The sequence below is a fragment of the Polypterus senegalus genome, chromosome 6 (genome assembly GCF_016835505.1).
Source record: "Polypterus senegalus isolate Bchr_013 chromosome 6, ASM1683550v1, whole genome shotgun sequence".
Classification (NCBI taxonomy): domain Eukaryota; kingdom Metazoa; phylum Chordata; class Cladistia; order Polypteriformes; family Polypteridae; genus Polypterus; species Polypterus senegalus.
In genome coordinates this window covers 8,350,180-8,375,036 of record NC_053159.1, presented here as the reverse complement: position 1 = coordinate 8,375,036, position 24,857 = coordinate 8,350,180, and the positions used below count along the sequence as shown (strand labels likewise).

The window sequence follows — 24,857 nt, the reverse complement described above, 5'->3', positions numbered from 1 at the left end:
ACGTTCAGACACCGTACACTGTCTTTATTTGGTGGTGTGCCATTTTTTTAGTCAGGTGCATAGAGGCTCATTCTTGTCAGAATTGTTCCTCTGCTCTTATATTCGAGTTGCCATTTTATTAACGTGGCGGGACGTTACAAATTCATTACTTTTCAGCACACTTTGCGCCAGCCAGCCGTATACGAGCTTCTGAATGGCTTCAGATGAAAATGTTGTTGAATTTGTGAAGAGTGACAGACGTGACAGCAAGCTGGCACATCCAGCCCCTCTCTTACTACCCACATACACGGAGAGACCCTCCATATCTGCTAGGCCGGCCTGCCATCCACCCCCGGGACCCTCTGGCCCTTTCCAAAGTCCTATCTTTGACTTGGCACACCATTGATAAAAAGTCCAGTTTCAGGGGGCTCATCTCTTTTAATGGGGTGTTTCAGAATGCGCCGTGCCCTCTGGTGGTCCTGTAGACTTTACAAATTTGTTCAATGAGCGAGACGTATAGGGCAAACTGTTGGTCTGTTAGACCTTTCATTATACCGGGCGAGTGATGCCTACCTGGGTGCCCTTGCTGTGCCCTTCAGCAGATGGCGTAGCAGTGTCCCTAAACTGTTCTTCTAGCCAATTGCCTCAAATCTGCAGAGCAATGGAAATGAAACCCTCAGGCTGCAGGTGTGTATAATGGGTGGGTTTGGTGCCCTCACTTCCCAGAGGTGCTTATTTCTGCCACCCCAAATGCCACATATCCATTTCTTCAGTCATTATCAGTCACAATGTAATCTTTATGCAGAGTGGTCATCACAGGAGCTCGCAAAGCAAACAAAATTCAGTGTGTGCCCATTTGATGCCCAGTGTGCCCTTTCTTGCTGTTCTGTGAGTCATTCTCTACCTTCCTCCTTTTCTTGTAATCCCTCAGAGTCCTGCTGCTTGGGATGATGAAATGCCACCAGCTATTTTCAAGTTGTGGGGTCAGCTGGAGTGGTCTGCGCCTGTCGGCCTGATGGATAGAATCCGAGGCAGGGACACAAATCGCCAGTAAGGCAAACCGTCTTTTGCAGAGCTTCAAACTGCCAATTTAGGGAAGGCAACGTGATTATGTCGCCGGCGGAGCGGCCACTCTATTAGATCAAGGCACACGCTCACTGAGTGAGGACACGGCAGGCGAGAAGGCGGCATTTCAAGAAGGTGTCGCCTCACATCGGTCGCGCCGTGCCCGGGGGCATCACTCATCCTGTCAGACTGAGCGTAAAGTTGAGACAGGGGAGCTCGGCAGAAGAAACATTCAGATCTTCCTTTTTATTAAGCAAGTTATGTACTGACTAAGTCCGCAACCCCCACTCTTAGGTGGTCTTTCATCTCGACTTGTGTCTCCACACATCACAAGGTGCCAAGGCTACACGTTGTGGGTGTAAGCAGTTTTAAGATCAATTAAATTTTATAAAAGTGTTTCCTCCCAGACTTACATTCCACCGAGGTCACACCAGGGGGCTGAAGTGAAACTCCTGACTTTATCGCCTTTTATTAAGATCTGTTGACGGCGGTGGTGGAATGTCGTAGGCTGAACAGAAACACTTCTGGTGATTACGGCGAGCTGTGGAGATTTGGCACCATGGAAATGTGCTGACCAACCCTGGTGGGGTCGACTGGCCGCAAACATTCTACCCAAACTCCGGAGCCCCTCGAGATTCAGAGTGTGAGAGTGGCAGGACCTTGAGCTGGGACACCCGGAGGAGGAGGTGACACCCCAGGTACTGGATATGGAAATCTTTGTGAAATCAACAAGGGGGACTCAACCACCGATACCCCACCACTCGATGAAGTGGTTGATTTGCAGTGGGCTGAAATCTCCAAGGGGCACCCAGAATAAAACAGCTGAGTGTCCATAATAAGAAGAATGAGAGTAATAAGAATGCATTTGGTTCAGATGGCGCCTTTCCCACGTTCAAGGTGCTTCACAGGCCGAAATCACCAAGGGGGGACTCAAAATGAATCATCTGATTATTGGGGGCTGAAATCACCAAAGTGGGACCCCCCCGCCCATGTGTCATTAATAGTGGGATTCGCCGCACTGCACTAAATGGCTGAGTGTCCGTGTGCTGCATTGTTTAACACTCGGGGGTCTCAATCCAGCCTCGGTAACCACAAAGGGGGGCACCAGCCCTGGCGATGCCACTGAGCTGGGCATTTGCACATCTCTACTAGTTCACATGAACCTTGAAGTAATCCCACACTTGTTCCCATCAGTGTTCTCATCGAGCTTTGATCTCAGAGCAAAATCAATCAAATGAACAGCCGCGGCGACGGATTACGATACGTTTAGCGTTTTACTTTCTTTTTGTGTTTTCTCAGCCACTTTGGCAAATGTTCATTATGGTTGTGGATTGTGCAGGGGGCTTTCAATGCTGGGGAAGCCAAATCTAACATTTATAGGGTCTTGGGGGGGATTATTCACCTCCCTTCAACTCTTACACATTTTATGATGATGCAGCCTGCTGCTAAATCACAGATTTGATGTGTCACAGTCATACTATATGTGTGTGTGTGTGTCACTGCCATGTTGTGTGTGTGTGTCACAGTCATATTGTATGTGCGTGTGTGTCACCGCCATATTGTAAGTGTGTGTGTCACAGTCATACTATATGTGTGTGTGTGTGTCACTGCCATGTTGTGTGTGTGTGTCACAGTCATATTGTATGTGCGTGTGTGTCTGTCACCAACATATTGCGTGTGTGTGTGTCACAGTCATTCTGTGCGTGTGTGTGTCACAGTAATACTGTATGTGTGTGTGTGTCTCACCACCATATTGCATGTGTGTCTGTCACTGTCATATTATAAGTGTGTGTTTCTGTCACTGGCATATTGCGTGTGTATGTCACAGTCATTCTGTGTGTGTGTCACAGTAATATTATAAGTGTGTGTTTCTGTCACCGGCATATTGCGTGTGTATGTCACAGTCATTCTGTGTGTGTGTCACAGTAATACTGTATGTGCGTGTGTGTCTGTCACTGTCATATTGTATGTGCGTGTCACAGTAATACTGTATGTGCGTGTGTGTCTGTCTCCGCCATATTGTAAGTGTCTTTCTAAATATAAATCAAACCTGGACCTAGACTAGTCTTCAGATCTGTACCTATGAATGAACTGCACTCTTACTTACCGTCATCAGATATTTTATCCTCACTGACGCCTTCTGCAGTTTTTAAAGTTCAACATATATAAAGAAATTCTCCCCTGATATTTTCATACCATGGACCCAAATCAGCTGCCCATATTCATTCATTCAGACACATTCTCATTACAGTCCAAGAAGACAATTCCAGAAATAAACCCTTCAATAAATCGAGGCAGGTGGCGTACTGCAATAAAAAAAAAAAAAAAAAGAAACAGATAAAAAAAAGGAGTCCGAAAAGGGCTACTTATTGGAAAAGAACAACTCGGAAGGATAGTAAACACAGCAGAAAGGTCAGTTGACTGAACAAACTCCATCAAAATGTCATGGCAGGCCGGCTCCCTATTCAAAGCTGGCCTTAAACAAAAGAAGAATGGGCTTCAAGACGAATGGAGGCTTTCCAGCTTTAGCCGAGTTTATTTTAGTTTATTTATTTATTTATCTATTTAAGTGTCTCTGAAACTTAATTGGAAAAGATTCTTATCAGGAGGCGTTGAGCCTTATTGAATAATGTTGTGCAGCATTTGCCTTATATAGCGCCTTGTAACTCAGTCCCAGAAGCTCCACTTGTCGTCTCTCTTGAGGTCTTGACGTCCTTCAGATCCATTACCATTCAGCTTTGTGTCCCTGTAAGCGTCACTCCTACCGCACTGCTTGCTTTATCCTGTCCTTGCTTGGCTTTATGTTGGGGTTTGCACAGATTCTTTCCAGTTTCTTAATATTTTTCCAATGATTTTTTTCATATTTGCACTGGTTCAGGTGGCCGCCTCGCAGCTCCAGCGTCACGGTTCAAGTGTCTGCCCGGCTGCCGTCTGTGTGCAGTTTGCAGGTTCTTTCTGTGTCCGTGTGGCTCGTCCTCAACCCTGAACTGGATTAAGCAGGTTTAGGGACTTTACATTACGTTATATTCGAGAGTTATGTCTTTCTATTTCACTTCATATGAACGTATGTTGCAGCTGAGCACGCTGATCACCACGTGTACAATAATTGGGTTGCCTCTCTCTTTTTGTTTTGTTTTTCTATTTAATGTTTTAATTTATTTTTAGCTTTTCCCCTAAGTAATGTCTTTAATGGGTGGCATAACATCCCATAGAGGAGGCACAGCTAAACAATCCACCTTAGCAAAAGGAGAAGTGTCTGTTTGGTTCTAACAGATGGTGCATTAGAAACATTTTTTGTAATAAAAAAATATTATTGATCATTCCAACTGATGGCACATCACTGCTTTTGTGAATCCCATACCAAATTGCACATAAGCCAGATATATGTACTGTATGTGTCACTCCAACAGATGGTGCATCACAAAAATTAACAATGTCTTTACAAATCCCATACCAAACGGTATATAGCAGAGACATACTGTTGGCATCGCATTGTAGACTGTGAACATTAATGCTGGGGTCTATGTCGATTACTTAAGATTTCAGCCCGTCTAATATGGGTAGCACAGCTAGGAAAAGGACAAGTGTCTCTGTATGTGTGTGCATCTGTGTGTCTATCCAGTCGTTCTGTCTCTGTTATTCCAAAAGATGGCGCAGCACAAACATTTTAGTAATAAAAGTGCATTGCATTTGTCATTCCAACAGATGGTGTGTCAGGAACATTAACACACCTTTTACATACGATGCATTGCATGGTGCACTGCTAAGATTGACGGTCAGGTCTGTGTTGATTACTTGGATTTCTACGTGTCTTAGGCCGGTAGCACAGCTAGTTATTTACTATTTAGCTAATCACGGCAGAGCAGAATATTTCATCAAAAGTCCACATAAACTGCAATCCACAAAAACCAAAACTTTTTGTTTTGCTTCAACTCAAAGCTCTCAATGCCAAGTCTCAAACGGTTCTTAAATGATTACTTTTAAAAGTTTAAATTTCACACGTCAGTTCTGTTTTTGTTTTTTTTGTTTTTTTCAGTATGATATTTCAGAACCTCGGGTCCACTTCTGATCCAGATTGTTGCTTAAGAGAAGCTTTTCCTAATGGGCCACGTTAGTCAGTTTTCTTGACAACAGTTGACAATGAATCCCATACCAAATGGCATTTAACAAAGACATACGCATTACATCTGCCATTCCAAAAGGTGGCGTATCACAAACATGAACACCGCTTTGCCAATCCCAAACCAAATGGCATATGACAGAGATATTAGCATTGCATTTGTCATTCCAACAGACAGCGCATCACAAACATAAAGACTGCTTTTACAAATCCCATACCAAATGGCAGATTTCAAAGACGTATGCATTACAGCTTCCATTGCAACAAGTGGTGTATCACAAACATTAACTCTGCTTATTGGAAATTCTATACTAGATGGCAAATAACAGAGACATGCACATTGCCTGGCGCACTGCTTACGTTGGTTACTTAGATTTCCACTTGTCTTAGGCCGGTAGCGCAGCTAGTTTTTTTACTACCGTATTTAGCCAATTGTGTCAGAGCAGAACACTTCATCAAAAAAAGTGCAAACCACAGTTCGTCCTTGTTGTTTTCATCCGATGCACTGGAGGCTCAGTTCTCCTTCGATTATTATGTTTTTTAATTTTAACGATTAAAGTTTTTTTTTTTTTGATATCCGAGTGACCCCAACAGTTCCTAAGTTGAGCTTTTCCTAGTGGGCAGTTTTTTTTTTTTTTTAAATAAATTCTCACTTCTTGTCACCTATTGACTCACAGCAGTGTACAGAGTGAAATCTTTTACAATACGTAGCCTAAAAGAGTAGAACGTGACGCCATTTATTAAACGTATCATTCTAATTACACTTGCCATTTATCTCTTTGGAAACACCTGCTATAAATTCTGTTGCAAAAGCAGAATAAATGCAGACGCTTAAAAAAGATGACAGCGCGGCTTTCAAAAGAAACAAGAACCATTTTGTGTGACAAATGGTGATGTACCCTCACTTGGGTAATCTTTTAGCCAGAATGTACTTTCATTTCAGATCTGCATAACTGCTATCATATTTTTTCGTTTGCTTTCTGCAGTGGCCTTATTAACATGCCGTGTCTTTGAAATCTGCCCAGAGATGTGACTTCATGATACGTGAATACGTTTAAAAAGGAGCAGAAAGAATAAAATCCAAAAAGCATGTGAAAGCCATGCTAGGTGGCTGTGTAGCTATAATGATGATGACAGTCATCATCCTGCTTCTCATCACCACCATCACCATCATCATCATCGGCATCACTGTCTTAATCATCATTACCATTCGTCTACAATCCAGGATTTCAGTTGTTTTCTCCTGTAAGATCATGTCTCGTTGTATATTTCAATAATTTCAAAGAGTCTTCAAGTTCCAGGAATATCAGCATAAAGGAATAAAAAAAGAAAAGTTTGGTCCGTCACCTGACTCCCCGGTAATTAACGTCCATTTCAATTTCTGAACGTTTCAAGGACAAGTTCTGAAGCCGACGGGAAGTCAACAGTTAGCTCAACCTCAGGATGGACACACACATTCTTTACAAGCACGTGCAGCCCTGCTTGATCATAAATACGAATAAGAACGGGAATCTACGCGACCGTCTAAACGGCAAGCACGGGCTGCAAATGAGCGGCGACACGGGGTGGGAGGCAAAGACCCCAGAAGCCTAACTGGTCTGTAAAGAAGGCTTTTATCGCAAATGAAGAGAGCCGCCAAGAAATGAAAATGAGATCATCAGCCAAGAAAATGAATCACAAGACTGCTAATATAAAACGCTTGCTATTAAAGTATATTATCATATGAGTCTCAAAATATTACATATTCATGCCTTTCAAGTGGCCGAGGGCTGTGGAATACAAGATGGAAGACACACACACACACACACACACACACACACACCCCAGCTCTCTGTCTGTCTACGGTATAAGTCCAGCTAACACAAACCAACATCAACTGATGTGACAGAAAAGTATTGGGGGCTACAGGGGGCCGGGGGTCAGGAGTGGCAGAATTACACCATCTCTGCAGTGCACAGTCAGACAGCAGACAGACAGACAGACAGACATGAGAGAGACTCTGCTACAGGCAGAGAACACAGAAAGGCACGCAGATAAGAAATGTACACGTAATTATAACAACAGACATAAAAGGCAATACGATACCCATGGAAAGGGCCTGGACTGCAGATCATCTACAAGGGGGCTGTAAAATATATCAGTACATCGACAGACAGATACAGTAGACATCACATCTACATAATGCAGGAAAAGGCAGGTCACGACATATGAAACGCACTATACTGAAGAATAACAAAAAGCATTATAATACAGATAAATAATTTATATATATATATTATATTAAATATAAAAATATTTGTATAATATAAATATTTATTTATATATTATATTGATATTTATATATGATATAAAAGGATTATATTAAAGATAGTTTAGAAAGGCACTATAAAATGTATTGGTATATATACATATTGTATATATATAAATTGTCACACACGTACGATTAGTGGACAACTTCAGGGCTTGGGTGAGTGCAATTACACTCTGAACCAGGGGCTGGCACTGTCACTTCAAATCTCTTCCCTTCCTCCCTCTGCAGAAAGCGTGATTGACAGACCAACCGCCAGTGACATCACTTCGGGTTTCTCGCCACCTGAACCCGCCTCTTCCACTTCCCAGCCTTTAAAGATGGCTACTCTGCCGCCTTGAAGCAGGCTATGATCGAATAATCCTTTCTGAAGAAGACACACATGTGTTTATTTTGTTTATCATGAAGATCTTTCAATTACACGGAGACCACTTTGGTGCTCTAAATCTCTTTGGTTTTGTTCTTACTGTATATTGTCGCAGTAGGGGGTGCTAGTGCTCCCTTGAACCCTCAGGTACCACGCCAAACACCAGGTAAAAGTCCAATAATTATTATTTATTACAATAATTAAGAGGAAAAAGCACCACCACTCCACTATTCTCAATAAACAATAACCAATCCAATAATAAATCACAATCCTCAAATCCCAGATGTGTTGCCACCCTTCCACCTAGCTCAGCTCGTCGTCTGGGAGCTCCCTCAGTCCTTTTATATTCCCTGACCTGGAAGTGTTCCCAATCCAACAGTCCACAAGTCCTTATTCCTTCCTTGCTTTTTCTCACCCCAGAAGCCTGTCGCTCTTCCTGTGACGAACTTCCGAGTCATAGTGTGCAAAAGAGTCCACTGGCCTCCTGACAGCGACTCCCAGTGGCCCCCAAGGTATCCAGCAGGGCTGTGCATAAAAACTACATAGTCCATGAGGCCCTGCTGGAATTCGGGGCCCGTACATGCTCTCGGGAGAGCTTCTCCTGGCGGCCTGTGGGTGAGGGCCGGAATATGAAACCGGCCATCCATTACTATATATATAAGAGCCGTGTGAGATGCAACAGCAAGCCAGCGGCTGATTGAGCAAAGAGGAGGTAAAGGAATAAATAAACTGTATTTGTTTCCCATTGTATCACCGTTTAAGAGGGGGTGTCGGAGGAGTGACCATGTCTTCTTTTGCTGTGTTCAGCCCCCCTCATCACAATGCGAGTGGCAGAGACACAAAGTGGCTGGCGTGTGGCGCAGGTCGGGGGGGCTGGGCGAGCGAAGCAAGCAGGGGGCAAACCCCCTAGTATGTATGTATATAAGTATAAAGCATTATATTACAGTTAAACAAAACTGTGAAGGACAATATGTTACAGATACATAGTTAAGAAAATCATTGCATAAAATGTAGATACTCATATATAAGTCAGGTCTTGAAACACGAAAAATTTATCATAAAATCAGACCCCAACTTATACGCCCATTCAAAAATGCAACACTTGAATTTTTCTTCTTGCCTCCTCCAATGTCCCACCAGTTTCTCAGACACATCGAATTTTGTTGCAGCGGTGCAGTTAACAATTTCTTTCACCATGTCAACGACTTTCAATTTAAAACCAGCTTGATATTTTCTTCTGATTGAACGCTCCATCGTAGATAAGGGATACTCTTATGATAAAGGGGTATGAGGGTGTGAGATATACAAAAAACACAAAAAAGTGCAAACGGCGCTTTGGAATAACGCGGGTATTACTGTGTGGTCACGTAGGCACAATACATAGAAAATAAAAAGGCCGTGTGCTCCGTGGTTACTCTCTTAGGTGGGCGTTAGCATATCATAATCTCATGGACCAGTTTACCGCATTCAACTTCTACAACTGACATTATAAAATACCGGAAAGTATTCAGTAAAATCAAGCCCCGACTTATCCGCGGGAGAACTTAAACGTGAGTATATACGGTGCATGGATGGGTAGACAGATATGAAGGGTTCTATGCTACAGTATGAAGAGTATGAAGACACTTTATTGCAGATACAGTAGTTCTGAAAGGCACTATATTATGGCCAGATAGATAGATAGATATGAAAGGAACTACATGCTATAATAGAATATCAAATAGATCTGAGTAATACTATTACTACTAGTAATACACAGATAAGTAAATACACATTAAAAGCACATGGCAACAGGTAGTGACATTAAAGACACTGTATTACACATGGATATTTAAGAAAGGCCACATAGACAGACAGACAGACAGACAGACAGATAGATAGATAGATAGATAGATAGATAGATAGATAGATAGATAGATAGATAGATAGATAGATAGATAGATAGACAGACAGACAGCAGACAGACAGACAGACAGACAGACAGATAGATAGATAATGAAAGGCACTATATTGTAGACAGACAGACAGACATATAGATAAACAGATCACTCAATCAACACCATATTTTATGTATCCTGAGAGCTTTATTAAATAGATAGATAGATAGATAGATAGATAGATAGATAGATAGATAGATAGATAGATAGATAGATAGGCACTATATGATAGACAGACAGACAGACAGACAGACAGACAGACAGATAGATAGATAGATAGATAGATAGATAGATAGATAGATAGATAGCACGACAGACAGACAGACAGATAGACAGATAGACAGATAGACAGATAGATAGATAGATACCCTCTTACTGACAGAACAGCAGCATAGCACGGCACCACGAAGGTTTCAGAAGTGTACCACCCCCTTGGCATGGACTTTTACACATAGCTGTGTCATAATGCATAGCAAGTGTGCCAAGACCCAAAATAGTGTAGTGCCCCTGCCGGTCGTCTGGTCAGTAACAAACCAGAAGGAGTAACAGAGACTCAGACAAACGTCATTCAGCCAACTAAGAGATGTAAGGGAGAAGCCCTAACGACTGTGCATTCCCAATATAAATGAATCCATGAGAAGGCGATCTCAAACGGGCAGGGCAGTGGGTAACGTTTAAAAGTTAAGACTTTGACAAGTAGTGAAGACAGGGGTTACTGCAGTGTCTGATATTGCAAACAGAAAGTCCCCCAGCCAAAGCCAAACAGGCTGCCACCCGGCCTCTCATGTCGTCATCACGTTGCATTTCAGTGTTTTTGACCGAGATTTAGAACTTTATCACAAGTTGAATATACCTTTGTGTTATATTTAGAAATGGTCAGAGAAAAGTAGGTAAAACTGTACAAACCTCCCAAAATAGAATATGAAGAACTGATAGCAATTATTTATCATGTAACTGAAGAATTCTGTTATTTAAATAGTTTTGGTTTTTTTTCCCCTTCATGGCCATTTTTGACAAAATACAAATAAAATGCTGGCAAGAAACATTTCATTAACCAAAACATACGTCAGCTGTGTTTAGTTTATCAGATTTAAAATATAGTGACAGGCCTTCCATGGTAATGTGATTTGGACACACGCTTTGTAAATAATGTATCAAGTGTATAAAATATAAACAGTTAAGACAGTGATGGACTAGGCAGAAAGCACTCAGCAATTCTGCACACACGAAGGAAAAGACACAACACAGAATCAATCACGAGGGCTGCCGGAGAATGACTGAAACTGACAAGTGGAATATCTGCACCAGAAAAGACAGCCAGGAAAGAATCAAGCAGCTCGGCGTCTGATCAGCTCAGTCTGTTTACGGCTTTATGGACTCTGAGGGTTCTTGGAAAGAGGGAGCTGCTAGAATAAAATTGATTTTTTTTGGACCATGTTATTAATGTAAGATGGCTTGAGATACAGGGGCACTAACATAAAGTTCATACAATTAATCAGACCACCATCTCTATACATTTGTATTATATAGTGTCTTTCCTACCTATCTATCTACCTAACTGTTATATGGTGCCTTTCACATCTATCTATACATCTATCTGCTCTGCTATATGGTCCCTTTCCTACCTGTCTATCTTGAGGTACGAGAGGAGGCGCAGTCACTTACCACCTGGTCCCTCCCTTTCACCCACACCTCAGTGAGAATGCCTAGCCCCGCCTACCACCACCAGAGTAAGCCCCACCCCTTTCCAGACCCAGTGCTATAAAGCAGGACAACTGACTGGAAGAAAGTATCTTTCAACACCCAAACTCAGACAATGATGGAGCTCCTGTATATATTATCTCTTGATCAGCGAGAGCACTGTCTCATGATACTGCAGCTGATATTTTTTTGTGCCCGTGAGCACCTATTATATTCTTTCCTTTAACTTAATTAAATGGGGTTGTCACCCAGTTGGTGCCACAACTTCTGGAGTGGTTTGCATTATCTGTTGGACGATTACACTATTAATCAATCATATGGTGTCTTTTATATCTATCTATCTATCTATCTGTCTATTGTGACAAACCCAGGGCGTCAACGAGCCCCAAACCCCAACACGAACACACTTGTACCGTCCCGGGCTCAAATAATCAAAGATTTTTATTTTAAATACCTCCAAATGTGACACAAGCACAAACACAGGTCTTCCTCTTCTCCCTATTATCTCTCTCACCACTGCACTGCCCTCCTCCACTCAAGCGTTGCCTCACTACCTCTCAGCTCCGACTTGCCTGCATAAGGGTGCGCGGTCCCTTTTATTACAGACCCAGGAGTACTTCCGGTGCCAGGGCCACTGCCCAGTGAAAGAATTCTGCATTGCATGGAAATCCATAATAAGGAGCTTGTCTCCCTACAGCGCCCTCTCCTGGCACCCAGTGACTGTGCACCAACCTCCGGGGCTGCTGCCATGTAGCGTGCCTGGGGAATAAAAAACCTCCATCAACATCTTCTCTTTTTATTGGGCTGTCCACCCACCCTTTCCGGTCCTACCTTCCAGGTTTGCTCCCTCTCCTGGCCGGGATGCCAGCCCATCCATCCATCTATCTATAATGCCTTTCATATCTATCTATCTGTCATATAGTGCCTATTATTTAAATCTATCTATCTATCTGTTATATAGTGCATTTCATGTCTATTTCTCTATCTGTTATATAGTGCCTTTCATGTCTATTTCTCTATCTGTTATATAGTGCCTTTCATTTCTATCTATCTATTATATAGTGCCTTTCATTTCTATCTATCTATCTGTTATACAGTGCCTTTCATGTTTATCTATCTATCTGTTATATAGTGCCTTTCATATCTATCTATCTATCTATCTATCTCTCTATTTTAAATTGATCTCTTCTGTCTCTATCGGTCTATGAAGTTGCTGCTGTTTCTTCTGTAAATGCTTTGCCATGTCTGGTGTTTCCGTGTCCTGCCAATAAATTCTGCTTGATTTCATTTGCTCTGATGTGAACTTTTATTACAGATGACACGGCGAGTGTAGCATTTAATGTAAAATTCATAGTTTGCTTATCTTTGTCAGAGACTTGATGTAAATGGCATGCCTGCTTTTTACCGATATTAAATGCAGACTTCTTTGTAAAACTTGATGTCTCCTGCAAGTGGACTGATTTAGCAGTGTGTAAATACAAACACTGAAATGAAGGGTTTGAAGGGGTTCAGGGGGGGCAGGAGCCTTTTTTTTTATTTTTTTACAAAGGTGGAAACGTGATCCACGATTACAGATTGACAGGACAGAAAGCAGACTTGTATTTCAGGACCAACTTAAGAATGTAAAACGAATACAAATCTATTATGTAAAACACTAACTTAGAGGAAGTGCTGAGGGGCAGCCACAGTATGCTTGAGTCCAAGATGGCTGTTACTATTCTATACAAATCCCATGTCAAGTACGAGACCTTTGGGCTTCAGCCCAGAGGCCATGATTGCCACATAGGTGAGGTTGTAACCCTCGCCTGGCCAAACCGCTGGTCGCCTCTCACCTCGATATGCGGCCCGTGATTATCACAAGCAGGAGTGCAGACGTGACAGGCGCAGATCAGAGTCATTTATGAGAATAATTACTTCTATCAGATTTACACCAGTGCCCTGTTGTCATTGTGCCCATTTATACCAGCTGCCACCATGACGCTGCCCGTAAAAGAAAGTAACTTTTGAAGTACAAGGTGTCAAACGTGACTCGGATCTAAAATGTCTATGATAAGGCATTCACACGTCACTGTTAGCACATCTCGGCTCTGCCCTAACCCCTGGCACACCGTATGTCTATTAAACCTTCACCTCATGGCCTGGCCTGGCCTGGCCTGTCCTGCCCACCCTTGGCAGGATGCGAATCTTAGGTCTTAGGGTGCGGGGTTGAGAGTGGGTGACCGATGGCGCTCGCCATGAAGAGAGCGTTTCAAAGAGTTATCACATCGGCACTACCCAGAGGTCATTGGAGTACTTTACTTAATCGCACAAAATGAGTTCCACCTCTGCGCTTATACGCTCATCTATACTGTTACTCCATCCTGTAATGCAAGCAGATGGAACTTTCCACCCGAAGTAAATGATTTCAGCTATTAATTAATTGGCGTAAGCGAAGGTACAAGAAGCAGAAGCTGTCATTGAGGAAGAAGGGCAAACACACGCAACAAGCCGAGGGGCCTGATTAATCGCTGTCATTAACCAAATGCCCCGTCCACTGCCATGATGAAGTGCAGTCCGCATCAGCAAATACGTTTCCTGGACAGATGTGACACCTGACCGGTTTATGTCAATGGCAATATTTGGAATAGACCCCCCCCTGCCCACCCTCCAAATAAGAGATTGTCCTGAGGCTGCCCTTGTTGATTTTCGCTAGTAAAGCGTGCCGAGCGCACTGAAGCAATTCTCCACGGCAGCACGTCCTCACTTTGGCTCACCTCTGTCCTCCCGCTGGGCCGGAATCCCAAACACTATTTGGCCGGTTGCCACGCGGAGCCCACAGGCCGCAGGCTGCTGCTGAGCGGACGACTGCGAGTCTCTGCACAATATGGCAGGCCTTGGTTCCAATGTCAGCGGCATCCCCCCCGTTTCATTAGGCACACGTGGCACCTCCTCAGATTGCGATGGGGTTCCAAATCACACCTAACACAGGTACTGTCGTGCGTGTTCAGATTTCGGCAAGGAATCCCACTGGCCGACCATCTGGGACAGCCAGAAGTTGCAGCCTTCAAGCGGATGTGCCGGTGGTGGGGGGATCACTGCGGAAGACTCGGTGACATGTTTGTAACAGCATCACTGGCTCTGCTGTTTACTACTGGTGACAAGGCCAAAAATGATAAAATAAAGAAATGATAAATCTAAAGATGGACGGCCCTCAGACTACAACTTCCTGTGCATCTAAATCAGGATAGAGGAATGGGTAAGAAGTAGTCATGGACTCCATGGGACACAGGACTGGAGGAAAAAATAAACGGACAGACGGTGGAATGGACAGAGAAAAATAAATAGATGGATGGATTAAAAGACAGGTTGGGTGGTCCAGAAGTTCTGACATCCCCCAATCCTAAATTGGTAAACTGAAGACTGAAGGAATGGATGAAAAAATCTTCTAAATCAAACTGGTTTCCAACGTTCTTGAAGAGGAGTTGCAGGATGGAACCTCGTCAGGGACCAATGGACGGCTGGAGGGGTGGATGAAAGAATGGATGGGTAGAGCGGAGGTTCATTAGAATAACTGGAATCAGAAAATGGACAGATGGATGTTAGGGTCTGGTCCCATAAACGAATAGATGGATGGATGGTACAACGGGCCACGTCCTTCTGGGACTATGCTCTGGTCCAGAAAGTGGGCAGAGTGGATGGTACCTGCTAGGGCTCTCTGTGATCCTGACTTGGCATAAGCAGGTATAGACACTTTAAAAAAAACTGCTGAAAACACATTACTTTAACATGGCTTTCTCATAACTTCACCTTCATTTAATCCTGATACTCTGTATATTCAATTCATTATCATAACTATTCATGGTGGCTCTAAAATCCATACTGACCCCTACTCTCTCTTCTGTTTCTTTTCTTGGTTTTCTGTGGTTGTGGCGACCTGCGCCATCACCACCTAATCAAACCACCGTGATGCTCCTCCATTGATAGATTAAAGGCCAGAAGTCCACATGACCATCATCATCATGTCCTTCCATGAGGACCCTGAATCCAAAGAGGACTGTTTCACTTATGTTAGGTAGAATGTCCAGAGGGGGCTGGTGGTCTCGTGGTCTGGACCCCCTGCAGATTTTCTTTTTTCTCTCCAGCCGTCTGGAGTTTTTTTTTTTTTGTTTGTTTTTTCTGTCCTCCCTGGCCATCGGACCTTACTCTTATTCTATGTTGAGTGTTGTCTTATTCTAATTGTTACTTTGTCTTTTTTTTCTTTTCTTCATCATGTAAAGCACTTTGAGTTACATTGTTTGTATGAAAATGTGCTATAGAAATAAATGTTGCTGTTGTAGACAGTGGACAGGTGGGTGGTTGGATGAATGGGTGCCCTGCATAACTGAAGCTCCAGTCTGTCCACTCCTTTATGATGATAAAGAGAAACATCTCTACTGCTTCAAAGACACGTTTTGTGAAGGACAGAAATAAAATGAAACATTCCGGGGAACGCAGACAAAATAAAGCCAACATGAAAGACCGCGTGCCTAAGCTCGAATGCTCCGCTGCTCCTCAGCGCTGATAAGAAGTATAAAGCATTCATCAAGCTGCACGGCACTCCTCTTTCCATCACCCGAGTGTGCAAAAGACCCTCTGTTTTGGTTTTTTTGTTTCAGTTCCCCGGCATCCGCACTCCCGAGAGCCTGTGAAAGGCCAACCAAATGAGAGACTAGAAGCAGAAAGGCGCTGGCCTACCTTGGCAATCTGGACACACCAGTTAAGCAGCAGCTGGGAGCCGATGTTGTCCTTGTGCTCGTGGACGTACTCCAGCAGGCAGCCGTGGGGCATCAGCTGCGTCACCAGTTGAATTGTGGGGCTGAGGCAGACCCCCAGAAGGCGCACCAGGTGGGGATGGTCCATGCTGGCCATTATCAGAGCCTCCTGCATTGAAAGGGGGAGACAGAACAGAGAAAAGTCAGCTACAGCTTATCTTCTAAAGATGCGACTGTGGAGTTTCGAATTTGGAATTTCATTCCAAATTTCTTAAACTTTCTCCAAAGTTTGCCCCTGAAGATGTAATTGGCTTCATCAGACTCTTGTTGCCTAACTTGATTGATAGACAGTCCGAAAAAAAAAAACCACTCCCAGATGAGAACTCCCAAGAAACTTCAACTGCCTGAGCAACACAAAGGAATTCTGAAATAATGGAAGAGTTGAATTTCTTAGTAGAATTAACAAGACTACTGGGTGGAAACTACAACAAAATAAAAACAGAGCCAATCTGTTTCTTTGGGCCCCGGAGAATCAGGAAGAATTACATTTTCACTACAAGCAGAACAGCGGCACGGTGGTCCAGCCCTAACCTTCTCACTGTCGGCTTGGGATATCCCGATGAGCGTCCATGACAGGCCGCTCAGAGTGGCACGGCCGCAGTGCTTTAGTTAATATTGAGCCATTTATTCAGTGATTAGTCCTCATTTATTATTTCGTATTTATTTGCCACCACTGTGGAAAACATCCTGCATCATTCCTTTCCTTTCATTTCCACCAGCCTCACAGTGATGACACTGGTGATGTGATTTTCCAAAGTCGGGTTCGCCTGTTGGCATCCATTTCCCTCTTGTTCACATTCTTACACTCGATATCGTGTATAAAACCCTATGACGGAGATCCTCATCACGAATGATGATCCATAAACACAATACTTAGAGATGATTGTGAGTTCTGAGCATACATGTACCTTGGGGGTTCTTGGGGGTTAGGGCTGGGAGTGTTTCTATTACAATAAACGTTTCCACCCACCAGTAAGATCCTTAGCAGATGGTGACACTCTGAATTCTTTCCTGTGACGATGTTTTTTGTCACGTCAATGGCTTCTTCAATTTTCTTCATGCTTAGCAGACATCACTGCTGTCCCCTTCTCAAGTAGCTCACCAGGACAAAGTCATGACTTCCAAGAACTTTGCAGAGGTTGCAAGATACCACCCATAACATTTCATATATACAGTACATATATATCGATTTTTGTTACTTTATTTTCTTGTGTATTATTTTTAAATTATATGAACTTGTAACCGTGTGGATTATTTTTGTACTACTGAGGCTTTTTTTGTTTTTTCATTCAGTATCAATATATAAAATCTGAACGAATTCCCAAACACCAACTATAAGCACAGGATGACGGACACTGACCTACAGGAAGGACCTTCGGAAAAGGATTTCGGGTTTATGTTGACTCAATCATCGTCTAAGCCTGGGTGGGCAGAGTTGTTCCTGGAGGGCCGCAGTGGCTGTAGGTTTTGTTTCAACCCAGTTGCTCAAGTGACTCTTCTTCTTCACTTTAGTGGTCTCGCTTATTGCTTATTTCAGTCTTGAACAGCTCTATTCTCAATGTTTAATTGCTCTTTACTAGCAATAAAATGCAAATGACAAAAGAGACCAGCATTTCTCCATTTCGGTTTTTTACCATTCACACCCGTGTGTATTTATCGTGCACTGTTGGGTTTGATTAAATACTTGGAAGGAACTGTGTAATTGTTTATGCAGTGTTAAACGTCATCGTCCCTGTGGCAGGAGACCTATCTAGGTCTGGATTTAAAACACAAAGTCCCCAGCCATTATAATTTAGGAATTAGGAATTGGATGCAAATACGTTTTGGATAAAGTCCCTATCATCGACATAGATATTTATCAGAGTTAACTGTACAATTAAATAATTTACCTATGACAACCACATATCTCCCTTCAGGATCAGATACTACATCTGTTACTACAAATATTATTCTTCTATGTATAAGAATTCCCACACCTCTAGTTTTCTTTGTAAAGCTGGAATGAAATATTTGGCCAGTCCAGTCTCTGTGTTGCTGAAACTGATCTCCAGTAAAAACACTATACCTGTTAGGTCAGAGAATACTTTCTTTCTCTTTAATGCATGATTCAGTCCTTTAACATTCCAGATCACAAAGTTAACTGTTTGGTCATGAAGATCTTGCTTCTGAGCTTTTGCTGTCATTTTGTAGTCTTAACTTAAAATAAGATAGCTTTGACCTTAATTCCCAGTTTTCCCAGGAGTTACTGCCATGAAGCCTAATGTTGTGGTGGCACTTATTATTATAAGGATTAAAAGAATAGATTAGAAATAGCTTGCTCTAAATACTTGGATGGAAAGTGAAGAGAAAAAAAAGTGAAGGACTGAGAAGTAGATAGATAGATAGATAGATAGATAGAGATAGATAGATAGATAGATAGATAGATAGATAGATAGATAGATAGATACTTTATTAATCCCAAGGGGAAATTCACATACTCGTCCATTTTGGACTTCAAATCATTTGAAAGGAAAAAAAAAAACAATCTAGGATACGAGAAAGACCTGACATGGCAGAGTTAACGCACTAACGAACTAACAAGCCATGAAATTAAATTATTGGCAAGGATCATTTTCTAATTGAGCAACTGGGTTGGAACAAAAACCTGAAGCCATTGCAGCCCTTCAGGACTGACTTTGCCCAATGGCTGGTCTAAGCAATTAATAAGGCAAACACAGATAATGAGGCGAGAATCACACGTTATGTGACACCAACAACTGGCAACCAAAATGGTGCAGTGTGCATAAAACAACAAAACAGCTGTGTACAATAAAAAGAAAATAGCAAAGCTATAAACGAGGAGCAATCACAACATCCCAGTTTTGTACAAGAATCTTCATTACACTTTTTGAACACGGCTTGACTTTTAACTGTTGTGCACTTCAGCACCAGACTTGCTCTTTGTGTCTTCACTGTCCAAGTCCATGTCCGGGGTGACGGGAGACGTGAGGGCTGCAGGGGACCCGGGGCATCCCAGGGACCTCATCCAGCTCTTCAAAATTCTCAAAGGCATCGATAAAGAAGATCCAGCAAAATTCTTTCTACTTAAGGGTGAATCGTGTACTTGAGGGACACCTAGTGGAGATTAAGGGAAGTGAATTCAGGAAGCACTTCTTTACACAAAGAACTGTGGGAATCATGGAGCTGAGGCTGAAACCTGTATCTGGATGAGATGCCTGGACAGCATAGCTATTAGCTAAACAAACAAAATGAGAGGTGGGCCGAATGGTCTCCTCTCATTTGTCAAATTGTTCACCTGAAGCCTAAGGACACGTTTATACTACATGCTCAGAACGTTTACGCACGCATCGTGGCTGCCACTCGTTCATTTGACGTATCCTCTGAGCAAGTCCTCAGAAATTAATGTGACGTGTGCGCGAGTTGCAGTACCAGCAAAAAGTCGGAATGTGACGTCAGAGTCTCTGTTTACTATCTGCATGTGACAGAAAGCCACTTTGTGGATCCTACAGGATCGATGGAGCTGCTTTGAAGTTTGATGAATGGTTTGATGTGCTGAAGCAAAATGCTGACATACAAATGCATTCGTGGTGCTTTTATATTCAACAGTGGCATGTTCCCCAACATAATGACACGATACATTTTAAAAGTCTCGCATACTGTCTTCTGGGCTGTGTTTTTTTTTTTTTGCACCTTCACAACTTCATCAGAATATACAACAGCGTATTTGAGCCACGGAGAAAAAAATGATAGGCATGGTGAAAAGATCTGTTTTGTGATTAAACTGGAAATTTCGGCTTTAATCTCCAGTTGTCCACTTTAACCTCATAGTTTACTTTGTCATGAAAGCAGACCGTCGTAAACGTCACCTTAAAACCGACCCAGTTGTTAATGACTTTGTGCTTCTGGGGCTTCCTCCTGAGCTGACAGCAGCAATCGCCACACAGAACACATTCAATTTACGATATTCCAGCTCTCTGCACATTTAGAATCCTTAGATATTTATATTTGATAACATTGATAAGATTTTCATGATGAAATGCATTAAAGTATGTATGTTACATTTTACAGGTAAGTCGTTAACTTTATTTAAGTAATGAATACTTTTAATAATGTACACATGTTGTGCCTCACACGGAGTCGCGTCCCTTGTGTTCCCTGCTTGGAGTTTGTATGTTTTCCTGGTGGGTTTCCTTCCAAAGACATGAAGGTTTGGGGATTTTGGTGACGTTAAAATGACGCCAGTGTGTGTGTGTGTGAGTGCTTGTGTTCACCTTGCGATGAGCTGATGCCCCGTCCAGGGATTTTGTTTCTTTCTCGCGCCTGATGGGCACACCCCCAGATTAAGGAATTTAATCATTAAACACCCTTTTCAGAGATATTGTGGTGAGGTGTCCTCAGAACTCAATGGATGTATCGGACAATACACAACACAGTAAAGATGAACATTTTCTCACCGTGATGATATCTCGCACTGCCACCTGGTGGAATCTTCCAGATTTACGTAAAGTATAAACAGTACAACGCTTGCGTAGCAGTAGTGTCCCCTGGTCGCGTGAAGTATAAACCTCGCCTAACAATGGTAGCCATTTAGAATTTTTTACCCATTTTCTGACTTTCCACACAATACTTTTATTAACAGTTGCTGGTTGTAATCGACACGGGAGTCGCACGACGAGTTAAAGGTGGGGTCTGAAACACGGATCTCACTGTCAACCACTAGAGGGCCCTGCCGCCCAGCTGCTAATAGATCTGCCATCACTTTAAGATTGCAAAAGTCTCATCACCGATTCTTTAATGTGCATTTCTTCAAAACCTAGCAGTGCATTGCTGAATAATTACAAGTTTTTTGTGTTTTCAGCTGTGCATTTATTTGCTCAGGCAGTGAAATATGTAAAAGCCTGCAAGTCATCCTTACTGTAAGTTTAAAATGAATAAACAGAGCTGAACGGCGTTGATTAAAAGCATCCTGCCATTCTTTCCTCTTATCTAATTGCAGCCTAAGATGGCACCAGTGGACCTTCACATTATCTTATTAGATTCATTAGCAATCTATCAGGTTTCCTCTCTAAACACATTGAATGAACGGCGCATTTCATCCTTCTAACACAAGATTAGCATCCACAATCATCTCTCACTGCCGCTCACTCGACAGCCATTAGCAGGTCAAAGGGATGGGAATGGCGGGGGGAGTTTCATCACGCTCTACTTTAGAGGGGAAACGAGAGCCAGAATGAACATTGGAGATTTCACCCAGGTCATTTTTTTAAGTGATGAGTGTGTTTAATTTTCATTAAATAATAAATGTCTGAATGATATGGAGGCTATACGTCCTTAATACCACACGGAAACATTGAGCGAGAGAGAGGCCTGATGCAAGGCTCACTTAAAACGAGGCGCCGGATGACTGGCCACGGCAGAGTTTTTAAAAATTAGTCAACTTTCTCTCACTCATGGGGTCAAACTAATTACAAACGTGCAATCGTCAGTCACCTCTTAATCTTTAAAATGAAAGACGCTTATGAAATAATTCTAAAATCACTGAGGTTCAAGACATCGTGCTCACAACAGCAACAAAAAAATCTTACATCCATAAACTCCACGTTGGCCTTTGGTCCTGTTGTTTCATTTAGGATCTTGATGGCCACCGGTATCTTCACCGATTCACCTTCGGGCACCCAGATCCCCTGTAAAGGTAAACAAATTAATTCTTACTAATAAAAATACTGAAAACGTGCCAGCGGCGTGCTGATGGTGACGGCTGCTGAGGACAAAGTCTTGGGAAGTTAAGAGAGGAAAAAGAAAAGCAAGCCAAGGAGATTTCTTTTGTTTTCCCACAGAAATCCCATTAATTGTTAATTATGAAACATGATCTTTACTTAAAAAGGGGGCACATCTACACGCATGGGGCCTCACCGGTGACGACAAACGTTACCTACTATCAGGCCATGGAAACGCTATAAAGTAAAGAAAAATAAACCGGTGGCTTCAATTGGTGACAACAAACACGGTGTCATCACATCGGGAGCATAAGGAGTCCTCCAGTCTGCCTATCAAGACATCAGCATCTATCAATCATATCGTGCCTTTCACATCTATATCTATCTATCTTATTATACTAAGATTAAAATAAATCTATCTATCCATCTATCTATCTATCATATAGCGCCTCTCTATCTATCTATCATGCCTATTATACTAAGATTAAAATAAATCTATCTATCTATCATATAATGCCTTTCATATCTATCCATCTATCTGTCTCTTACATTGTGTCCTTCTATATACAGTATCATTCTATTGTATAGTGCCTTTCTATCTCTCTCTCTATCTGTCTAGCTAGACTCTATATAATAAATAGATAAGAAAAGGCAGTACTGTATATGATCTATAGATAGATAGATAGATAGATAGATAGATAGATAGATAGATAGATAGATAGATAGATAGATATTAGGTTTAGTATCTATATAATAAATAGATAGAAGATAGAAGGCAGTACTGATATATAGATATTATAGATAGTAGGTAAGATAGATAGATAGATAGATAGATAGATAGATAGATAGATAGATAGATAGATAGATAGACTTCACATTTAAAATGCACCATATAATATACACAGATACATATGAAAGATCCTATATAATTGATCTTGATATAAAAGACACTAAATAATAGGTAGATAAATACTGTACGTAAGGCGCTCTGTTATTTGCATAGAGAAGACAGTGTCTGCAGAAGAGATGCTGCAGATGTAACACACCGACAGACAGAAAGACAGACAGATATGAAAGGCATTGTATAAGACATTCTACAACAGGTACAGTAGATAGTTAAGACAGTCACAATATTGTAAGCTGCTTTAGGGAAAGGTAAAATAGATATACAGATGTGCAAAGCAGTATGTGATTGATAGCTAGGAAAGATAATATACACAAGATAGGCAGACAAATATGAAAGGCATTATATAACAGGCAGACAGACAGATAAAGAGATATAAAAGGAACTATACAATAGGTAGAGAAATATGAATGGCATTGTATAATACACAAAGATACGAAAGGGACTATAGAAGGAATACTGTAGCTATAATACAGAGATAAGAATGGCACTATATAATAGACAGACAGACAGGGCACTGTATAACAAATTAAAATATATATACTGAGCGGGGGTATGAAAGACACTATATAATAAATACACAGATAGATGTCCTCCATGCGAGTATTCCAGCCACTGTGCCATCTCAATTGCAAGGTATATGACTGATAAGTACCTTATAGACTGTCCCAAAGGCACCTGAGCCAAGTATTTTGATGCGCTTCAGTTCCGTTTCTTTCAGGATGCGGAGCTGTGCTTGGTTGGGCGCCGTGCCACTAGGAGTGAGGGGCTCCACCAGCTAAAAACAGAAAGAAAGAAAAAACATGCATCAGTTTAAGAACATGTAGAGTACAAATGGCTGCTTGGCTGCAGCGGTCAGGCGATGCTCGCCTTAGCGTCTCCCCCCAGTTCTAATGAACAGCTCACTTGCAGTGTGACAAACAGTATTGACAAGCACAGCCTGCAAAGGGATTATCAGATAACTTTACAATAATAAGACATTCTTCCAGCTTTCTCTCTACATGTGCTGGTTGCGGTTGCAGTTAAAGGATTGGCTTTTAACCATTCAGCCACAGATTTGCTAATTCCATTTGCCAGAGGCTGACCCAGGAATTGCAGGTTGTTGCTGCTAAAGGAGGACATACCAGTTACTCACGTCAAGGGCTCACTTACTTCTTCCAGCCTACACTGTGAGAGATTACTCAGTGTGCTCAATAAAGACATGACAAGTCCAATAGTTCTTAGTTTAGTCAAGTTGCATTTGTCTAGAATCATAACATACTATTTATTAGTAATCAATGGAGAAATCCAGGGAAATCCAAAGGATTCAACTTTCATTTTCTTGAAACTGTAACGGCCTCTAACATTATGGGCTGGCCTAAACATGCAGCCCTGCCTCAAATATGCAGGCCTGACCCAGGCATCCAGCCTTGACGTGACAGAAATATGGTTAAGGCCTCCAAAAGTGCCATGAAAGCAAGCTGGGACCTTCACTGACCAGTCCAGAAAAGGCTCATCTAGTCCAGCTTACTGCTGTTAATAAAAGTAGGCCCAAAACTTGTAATATAAAGTCAAGTCTTTAAGCAAAAATAAATGCACCAGTATGCAAAAAGCTCTGCACCAAACATACAGTCCTACCCCACCTCTAATATCCCCCTCATCTCTAACATCCAGTCCCACTTTTGACATCCGGCACCCTCCCCAATCATCCAGTCCCACCTCTAATATCCAGCTCTGCATCAAACACACAGTCCCACCTCTAATATCCACGCCATCTCTAACATCCACTCCCACTTTTGACATCCATTCCCTCGCTAAGCGTCCAGCCATACCTCTAGCATCCAGCCCCATCTCTAAGACCAGTCCAACCTCTAACATTCAGCCCAACCTTTGTCATCCAGCTCTGCCTCAGCACACGTAACAACAATGGCCCTAAAACCAAAACGATTTCGTAGTAAATACGGTAAACTAGGCTGCACACTCCCATTGG

General features: G+C 42.2%; 1 protein-coding gene across 6 annotated transcripts in view; it reads right to left on the bottom strand.

Moving 5' to 3' along the window:
• The window catches only part of LOC120530767 (receptor tyrosine-protein kinase erbB-4-like), a 799,040-nt gene that overhangs the window by 104,051 nt on the left and 670,132 nt on the right, over window positions 1-24,857 (bottom strand). For all 6 annotated transcript variants that reach the window (XM_039755347.1, XM_039755351.1, XM_039755348.1 and 3 more), the window contains 3 exons: window positions 23,544-23,666; window positions 21,853-21,951; window positions 16,191-16,376 (listed from right to left, as the gene is read on the bottom strand). In XM_039755347.1, coding sequence (XP_039611281.1) covers window positions 16,191-16,376; window positions 21,853-21,951; window positions 23,544-23,666 — 408 coding nt within the window. The remainder of the gene's footprint in view (window positions 1-16,190; window positions 16,377-21,852; window positions 21,952-23,543; window positions 23,667-24,857) is intronic.